The sequence below is a fragment of the Diabrotica virgifera genome, chromosome 5, assembly GCF_917563875.1.
Source record: "Diabrotica virgifera virgifera chromosome 5, PGI_DIABVI_V3a".
NCBI lineage: Eukaryota > Metazoa > Arthropoda > Insecta > Coleoptera > Chrysomelidae > Diabrotica > Diabrotica virgifera.
In genome coordinates, this window is record NC_065447.1 from 52,757,558 (window position 1) to 52,767,263 (window position 9,706).

The window sequence follows — 9,706 nt, forward strand, 5'->3', positions numbered from 1 at the left end:
GGGTTGTTTGTCTCGTTAATTTATTGACTAATACGAGATCTGGTCTATTATGCGCCACTGTTTGGTCTGTGAGCACAGTGCGGTCCCAGTATAGCTTGTAGTTGCCATCCTCAAGCATACTCTCAGGGACGTATTGATAATATGGGAGATGGTCCGTTTGGAGAAGTCCCAGCTTGATAGCTATCTCCTGATGAAGGATTTTTCCCACTGCGTCATGCCGTTCCTTGTACTCAGTTGCAGCAAATGCCTGGCAACCCCCTGTAAGATGTTGGATGGTTTCTTGGGCTTGACATCCATATCGGCATCTGTCGTTTTGAACATGAGGGTCTTTGATGATATATTTCAGGTAATTTCTGGTTGGTATAACCTGATCCTGAATAGCCAGTAATGAACCCTCCGTTTCAGGGAACATCTTTCCTGATGTCAACCAGTAGTTCGACGCTATATTGTCGACATAATCTTGGCTGACCTCATTGGGATGTCGCCCGTGCAGCGGTTTACCCATCCAGGCGCGCACTTTTTTGTCCTTAGTAAGGTGGCTTATGTGCAGTTCTGCTTCCCTCAGTTTTATCGGTGTTGTGTCATCTACTGCGCAGATAGCGCGATGTAGAGTAGATGTTTCAGCCTGCATCTGAAAGTAAGATCTTAAATTAGCAATTTGTTTGTCTAATCGCTCACCTATATCACACACATGGCCTCGATGTTCTGGCCATTTTGCATATCGAATCCTCCGGGCTGTACTTTTCCTCTGACTATATTTAAAATACGGCACTTGTCTAGTCCGAAGTGCATGCTAATATCATTAGAAAAAGTTTCTACAGTTTTTAGCATCTCATCGAGTTGGTTTCGAGTGGAGGCCATTAATTTCAAATCATCCTTATACAATAAATGATTAAGCTTCGCCACCACATTGTTGTTATTTTTGATGCTAAAACCTGCGTCTGAGGAGTTCAACAGCTGAGATAGTGGGTTCATATCTAGACAGAACCACAGTGGACTCAACGAATCTCCTTGAAACAGGCCCCGGCTGATTGCGATATTTTCAGTTTCGATGTTATTTTCACCAGGTATTGGAAGGTGAATTCTAGTCTTCCACTCCGTCATTATATGCTCTAAAAAGGTCACTATATTATTATCGACTTTATATATTCTCAATCTATCTATAAGCCATTCATGCGGCACTGAATCAAAGGCCTTCTTGTAATCAATGAAGGCAGTAAAAAGATTCCTTTTTTTGGAATATGCCTGGTTAGAAATGACTGAGTCGATGATGAGTTGTTCTTTGCAACCCAAGAATAAATTATTATTATCCAGATTTAGCCATACGGCTCACACTCCCTCTAAGGGGAAAATTGACTCATCCCAGATACCTACGGTATCAAAAGGATTGAGCTCTGGTGGGACTCTTTCCGTGTTATCGAGCCCTAGGTGACTTGGAACGCAGGTGTATCTCCCAGAAATTTTCGTACGCATCTGGCCGTCGCGAGTAGTACAGCTTTCTGCATGGTCTTATAAAGATGTTCATTCAGACCCAGCTTTTTTATGCTTTCGAGGAGGGTCTTCGGAATGACACCAGTAGTAGAAATAATAATCGGTATCGTCTGGGTACTTTGCATTCTCCAGTGCCTTCGTATTTGAATTTCTAGATCTCTGTATTTGGCGATCTTTTCAGTAAATTTACTACGTAGATTATTGTTGTTAGGTATCGCCACATCAATTAGTGTTGTTTGTCTTGTTAATTTATTAACTAGTACGAGATCTGGTCTATTATGTGCCACTGTTTGGTCTGTGAACACAGTGCGATCCCAGTATAGCTTGTAGTTGCCATCCTCAAGCATACTCTTAGGGACGTATTGATAATACGGGAGATGGTCTGTTTGGAGAAGTCCCAGCTTGATAGCTATCTCTTGATGAAGGATTTTTCTCACTGCATCATGCCGTTCCTTGTATTCAGTTGCAGCAAATGCCTGGCAGCCCCCTGTAAGATGTTGGATGGTTTCTTGGGCTTGACATCCATATCGGCATCTGTCGTTTTGAACCTGAGGGTCTTTGATGATATATTTCAGGTAATTTCTGGTTGGTATAACCTGATCCTGAATGGCCAGTAATGAACCCTCCGTTTCAGGAAACATCTTTCCTGATGTCAACCAGTAGTTCGACGCTATATTGTCGACATAATCTTGGCTGACCTTATTGGGATGTCGCCCGTGCAGAGGTTTACCCATCTAGGCGCGCACTTTTTCGTCCTTAGTAAGGTGGTTTATGCGCATTTCTGGTTCCCTCAGTTTGATCGGTGTTGTGTCATCTACTGCGCAGATAGCGCGATGTAGAGTAGATGTCTCAGCCTGCATCTGAAAATAAGTTCTTAAATTAGCAATTTGTTTATCTAATTGCTCACCTATATCCATAAGTCCTCTTCCTCCTAGATTCCGTGGTAATGTTGTTCTTTCTACTGCACTTTTAGGATGGTGTTTTTGTGCCTTTGTGAGGTGTGTTCGTACTTTTCGCTGAAGAGCTTCTATATCTGTTTTTGTCCATTTAACAATACCAAATGAGTAGCTAAGCGCGGAACATGCATAGGTGTTTAGTGCCTTAAACAAATTTCTACTATTAAGGTGTGAGAGAAGCAGCTGTTTTACCCTTCGTATAAACTCAGTAGTTATCTCTGTTTTCATTTGTTTATGGTCAATTCTCCGCGCTTGCTTTACGCCAAGATATTTATACATATCGTTTTCACCCATGGCCTCGATGTTCTGGTCATTTTTCATATCGAATCCTCCGGGCTGTACTTTTCCTCTGACTATATTTAAAATACGGCACTTGTCTAGTTCGAAGTGCATGCTAATATCATTAGAAAAAGTTTCTACAGTTTTTAGCATCTCATCGAGTTGGTTTCGAGTGGAGGCCATTAATTTCAAATCATCCATACACAATAAATGATTAAGCTTCGCCACCACATTGTTGTTATTTTTGATGCTAAAACCTACGTCTGAGGAGTTCAATAGCTGAGATAGTGGGTTCATAGCTAGACAGGACCACAGTGGACTCAACGAATCTCCTTGAAACAGGCCCCGGCTGATTGCGATATTTTCAGTTTCGATGTTATTTTCACCAGGTATTTGAAGGTGAATTCTAGTCTTCCACTCCGTAATTATATGCTCTAAAAAGGTCACTATATTATCATCGACTTTATATATTCTCAATATATCTATAAGCCATTCATGCGGCACTGAATCAAAGGCCTTCTTGTAATCAATGAAGGCAGTAAAAAGATTCCTCTTTTTGGAATATGCCTGGTTAGAAATTATAAATGAGTCGATGATGAGTTGTTCTTTGCAACCCATGGAACCCTTAGCGCATCCTTTCTGTTGAGGCTCTATGATATTTTTCAGAGCACAGTGTTGGTAGATACGCCGGGCTACACAGGATGTGACCAATTTGTACAAAGTTGGAAGACAAGTAATTGGGCGGTATTTGGCTGGATCTTGGGTGTTATTTTGATCCTTCGGAATTAAATAAGTGGTATGAGTTAGGAATGATGGTATATCCTGCGGATTAGAAATAACATGATTAATTAGTGTTGATAAGCATTCATGAACACTCCAAAACTTCTTGAGCCAAAAGTTTTGAACTCCGTCTGGTCCAGGAGATTTCCAGTTGTGAAGCTCTTTGATGGTATTTGAGACTTCTTCAGTAGTGAAGGGTTCGTAAAGGGTGGTAATGTAGTGTTGGCAGTTTTGTGTCGTTTCTTCTATCCATCCAGCATTGTTGTTAAGAGCAGCTGGCGTGGAAAGTAGATTTCCCCAAAACTCATGAATTTCTTCTTGGCTTGGGTAAGTCTTATCGACACGTTCTACAGTAGAATTGAGTTTTCGATAGAACGCCTTTTCAGAACTTTCAAAAAGAGCATTGTCGCTTTTGCGGTTGTTACTAACTTTGTACCTCCTTAGTCGTCCTGAATAAACGGAGAGCTTTTGTTATTATTATTATTATTATTATTGTTTATTTACACAGTTTGGTCTAGTTATACAATGCTATTACTTTTCCATGATTTTGGAATTTTGCAGTCTTTGTAGCACGTGTTATAAAGTTACAAGATCCTATTTTTATTTTGCTCCTTGGCCTAGATGCTTTATTTGTTCACTTCATATATCATCCACACCTGCAGTTGTCTGCAGGTGTGGATGATATATCTGTTCTTAGTTCTTCCATTCACAAGGAGTTGGGTAGCAAATTGGCTTACTATAACCTTGCAAGGTTTATGTTCTTTTGATCACCGCTAATTTTGTTTACAAACTTCCATGCTATTTCGCTACTATGTGTCATGTCCATTTTTTCCAGAGTTTCAATCCACTTTTTCTTTCTGGCTTGACTAAGCTATTAAGGTAGGAGTGCTCCGCAGTTTCTTGGCTAAATATTTTTTGTTTTATGTTTATTTTTTGTTTAACAATAATACATATTGGTTTTCAGCCTCTTTTTGCAAAAAAATTCGTTGTTTTGACTTCTGAGTGATACCAAAAAGTCAAAAATCATTAAAACTAAAAAAACTCGAGAGCGTTACCTCGAGAAACTCAAAAGCTAATAAAATCTTTTTGAATTTTTTGCTTAACATGATACAATGTGTCAATTATGATGTCCACCGCAAAATCCATTGTTTTTTGAGGTGTTTGATTTTAGATTTATTTATTAATTTACACCGTTATTATTCAAAATTCAAAGTTACTGCATTGATATGAAAAGATTGTGATTTCGTGACGGATCTATCCATTATCCATGTAAATTTCATTCCAATTGAGTGAAGTGATAAGAACTGAGCGGTGTCGTTTAAAAAATAAAAGAAAAATAATCAAAATGTTTTGTTTTAGATATCATCTTTGCAGGAGCAGTTGGAACGATTAGAATATTTTCAAAATATTGCGAAAGGATAATAATAATGTCGAGTTTTGTAAATAATAAATTATATAAAAAACTTGATGGAGTTGTGTATGCACCTAGCGTTACCTTAATAATATACTAAGGTTAATGGCGACATCTAGCTAATGTTGCTCAAAGTTTTTAAAAATTATAACAGCGCTCTCACTAAAACGGGCGCTGTCCAAAACAAATACGACTCTACCTTATCGATAATAGTCTACGAGAAGTGCAGGGTAAATTGAAAATGGAATTACAAAAAAAAGTTATCGATCTGGATCTAGATTTCAATCTGGGATCTGCATTTCAATGCATATTTTATAATTCTCGTATCAAAGTTGCGCCTGAAGTTAGGCGAGTTTAATGACAGTATCGGTTTTGAAGGCTTCTTCTTCTTTCTTGTATGTAGGCTTTAAAAGTCTGTTTTTTCTTCAATATTAGCCTCCTAAATTGTTCAAGTTATCGCACAATCTTTTTATTGGTCTGCCAATACTTCTTCGTCTATTTGGTGACTTATCTCGTGCTATTCGTACTATCCTATCTTCTGCCATTCTACTAATGTGTTCGTTCCACTCCTGTTTCCGTTTTGTCATCCATCCATTTATGTCTTCTACATTGCATGATCTTCTTTCTTTCTGTTTTCGCTTCTCTCCCTATCCAACAAACTTTTCCCTGATATTCGTCGGAGTATTTTCATCTCTGTTGTTTCTAGTAGTCGTCTCATTTTAGATGTGTCAGGTCTTGTCTCCGCCGTGTATGTTAATATAGGTCTAATTGCTGCTTTATAGATTCTTGCTTTTGTGTCTTGTGTTAGCTGTTTGTTCTTCCAGATTGTGTCATTAAAGATCCCGCCGCTTTACTTGCTTTTAAGCTTTGTTGTCGTACTTTCTCTTCAACATCTCCGTAACTGGTTATATCTATTCCCAGATATCTAAACCTTGCTTCCTGCTTTATTATTTTCCCATCAATTTCGATTTTACATCGTAGTGGGTGTTTAGATGTTGTCATACATTTGTTTTTTTTTCTGCTGATATTATCATATTGTATTTCTTGGCTGTTGAAGATGTGTGTTAATCTTTGGAGATCGTCTTCTGTCTCGGCGATTAATGCTGCGTCAACTGCATAACGTAACATTTAGATTTCTTTGTTCCCGATTCTGTAACCATGAACTTTACGTACTGCTTCTATTATTTCGTCCATTATTATATTAAAGAGCAGTGGGCTTAACGAGTCACCTTGTCTGACTCCGCTTTGTACTGGTATAAACTGCGTTAGTTTTCCATTTATCTTTGCCTGTATTCGATTATGAAAGTAGATGTTTTCGATAGTTTGTATAATATTGATTGGTATGTTTCTTCTATACAGTAAATGTAAGACATCTTCGACTTGGATGCGATCGAAAGCCTTTGTCAGGTCTATAAAACATAGATATGCTGGTTTATTGTACTCAATGGCCTTTTCTGTGATTTGTCTCAGTACAAATACGGCGTCTACGCAGGATCTTCCTGATCTTAATCCTTGTTGTTCATATGATAAAGTTGTTAGTTTATTGATTTTGTTGGTTAGGACTTTTGTGGTTAGCTTAAGTACGGTGTTCAGTAGATTTATACTTCTGTAATTGTTACGGTCTTCTTTGTCTGCTTTCTTGAACATTGGTATCATTATGCTGTTTCTCCATGCGTCTGGTATCTTGCAGTGTAATATTAGTTTTTGTATAAGTTTTGTCATCTCTAGGGTTATACTTTCTCCTCCGTATTTTAGAAGCTCGTTGCTTATTCCGTCTGGTCCTGGTGACTTTCTATTTTTGAGTGATTTATGGCTATCTCTACTTCCTGAAAACTTATTTCTATTTCGTGTCTTAATTCAGGTAGGTGGGGAGGCGACCCCACTAAAACTGCCAAAAACGCTCTCACCAGAATTTTAACTGTTGTTTTTAAGAAATTTAATATTTATTCTAAAATTCGAAAGTCCAAAATTATTGTTGTTCTGAAGCTATTTTCTTGTGGCATTTTTACAATTTTAACTATTTAGAATGGGAAATAAGCCACAATATTATTAAAAAATGATTTTTATTAACGTTTCGACGCCCAAATCGGGTGCCGTTGTCAAAATACAAAATACTATTAATATAAACAAAAATGTTGTTGCTTAGTAAAAAAATTCTTCTAATAATTTATTTAATTTGACTCATTTATATCGGCAATTCCAAAATTATTTGTTGAATAATACTAAGGATGTGTTTTCTATTGTACTCCCGTTTATCCGCGAGTGGGTTATCCACGAGCGAATAGATTATCCGCGGCATATAAATATACATGGTGTTAAAAGAAAATTGTCGTTTATTAACAATAAATACATATCTCTCTCCTGTGGCCGTACAGCCCACGGCGGGCCCTGACCTCCCTCAGCATCCGCCTCCAAGTATCCCTATCCCTGACTGCTCTCCTCCAGTTGTCCACCCTCAATATCTCTTTAGGTATATCAAGATAAAAAAAATAAATACATATAGTCATTTATTATTATAAGCGGAAATAATAATATTCTATTGTTTCAGTGTAAAGTAATCAACAAATAGGCAGGAATTTGGATTTTTTTTTATTTTTTGTATTTATGTATTTGATGGATTCGACCGTTACTTGATGGAAGTTCATTTTATCTCACAATAAAACACTGAAAAACGTTTGTTTTCTATACTTCCACAAAATTTATTACAACTATGTTATTACTACAGCTGTTTCGGCAAAGTGCCTTTCTCAAGTGATATATTTTACAATGTGTTTGTCTTTTTAAGTCTTTAACTGAAGAGGTTGAGGAGTGGGGAGCTGTTTGTCTCGAGTTGGTCATTCAGAATTATATCTGTATTTTTCAATTTATTAATTTCCATTGATTCTAAAAGTGATAGCTTAAGGCCTTTATTTTGAATATGTAGAATTTGAAACTCTTCATTGAAAGAATGATTATGATCTAGAAGGTGAAGTGCGTATGTAGAAGTGTCTGTTTTTCTATTGTTGAAAGCCCTTTTGTGTTCTGCTATCCGTTTATCAAAAGTTCTGCCAGTTTGACCGATGTAAGTTTTCGGACAGTCACCACAAGTTAGTTTGTACACACCACTCTGTAGTTGCTTTCTCTTTCGGCTTTTATTGTTTTTAATATTTTTGCTTAAGTTGTTGTTAGTTCTGAAAGCTGGTGTTATTCCTTTCTTTTTTATGTATCTGGCTATTTTTGTTGTTATTTTGCCAGTATATGTGAGAGAGCAGAAGGTACTGGGTTTTTTCTGTGGTGGTGGATACACTAATTTCAAGGCTTTCTTATGGAGTTTTTGGTTTAAAATGTTGTTAACTGTTTGTTCGTTATAGCCACTGTTTACTGCTATTTGTCTAATGATATTTAGTTCTGTCTCGAAGTTATTTTTTGTCATAGGAATTTCTGTCAGTCTATGTATCATGCTATGGTAGGCTGCTAATTTGTGTTGTGTAGGATGGGATGATGAATTGTGTATAGTTGTGTCAGTATGGGTAGGTTTATGATATACGGAGAACTCATGTTTGTTGTGTAGTCTGGTAATCGTTACATCTAGAAAGTTTATGGAATTATTCTGTTCTGTTTCTATTGTGAACTCAATATTACTATGAAGTGAATTAATGTATGATAGAAATTGGTCAAGTTGTCTGTTAGTTCCTGTAAAGCAGGCTAGTATGTCATCCACGTATCTGCACCAATATAAGAACTGTTTAAATACGGGGTATTTAGAAATTGTTGTTTCAAGTTGGTTCATAAATATATCTGATAGTAATGGGCTTAGAGGATTACCCATAATAAGTCCTGCACTGTTGTTTGTGTAAATTTGATTATTGAATTCAAAATAGTCTTGATTTATGCAAATTTCAAGAAGGTGTAAAATTTCAGATGCAATGATCGGATTTGTACTATTATGTTCTAAAAGGTTTTTAACCAAAACAAAAGTTTCTGTAGGAGGAACACTAGGAAAAAGATTTTTTACGTCAAATGAAATTAGTCTGGAGTTGTTGGGCAATAGAAAATGTTGTATTTTATTAACTAGTTCTAGTGTATTTTTTACGGTGAATTTAGGTGAAAATTTAGTGTATTCTGTAATAATATCTGACAGTTTTTTTGAAAGTTTATATGACGGAGCTGTATAAAAAGAAACTACAGGTCTTATTGGGTGGTCAGGTTTGTGTAGTTTAATAAAAGAGTATAATTTAGGGGGTTGTGGGTTCATAATATTAAGGTATTTCTGTTCTGTTGGATTTAGTATTGATTTTGAATTTTCAATGGCTAGTTTAATTTGTTTTCGGTATTTTTCTGTGGGGTCTTTGTTTAGTGTTATACTATTTTGGTTATTTAAAAATTCTATTGTTTTGTTATTATAGTCACTTTTATCGATAGCAATAGTAGTGTTACCTTTGTCTGCTTTTGTAAATATTATGTCATGTTTTATTGATTTATTTTTAATTGAAACGGCTATTTGGTTTTCTTTATAACAGGAATTATTAGTTTCACTACCTACATCGGTAATAGATTTTGCAGTAAAATAGCAGTAAACAATGGCTATAACGAACAAACAGTTAACAACATTTTAAACCAAAAACTCCATAAGAAAGCCTTGAAATTAGTGTATCCACCACCACAGAAAAAACCCAGTACCTTCTGCTCTCTCACATATACTGGCAAAATAACAACAAAAATAGCCAGATACATAAAAAAGAAAGGAATAACACCAGCTTTCAGAACTAACAACAACTTAAGCAAACATATTAAAAACAATAAAAGCCGA

The 9,706-nt window shown here is 36.3% G+C and overlaps 1 protein-coding gene across 1 annotated transcript in view; it reads left to right on the forward strand.

Moving 5' to 3' along the window:
* The window catches only part of LOC126885731 (valine--tRNA ligase-like), a 184,640-nt gene extending 179,668 nt beyond the window's left edge, over positions 1 to 4,972 (forward strand). Inside the window, exon 16 of the mRNA XM_050652500.1 lies at positions 4,866 to 4,972. Coding sequence (XP_050508457.1) covers positions 4,866 to 4,928 — 63 coding nt within the window. The 3' untranslated portion in view covers positions 4,929 to 4,972. The remainder of the gene's footprint in view (positions 1 to 4,865) is intronic.
* The last annotated feature ends 4,734 nt before the right edge of the window (positions 4,973 to 9,706 follow it).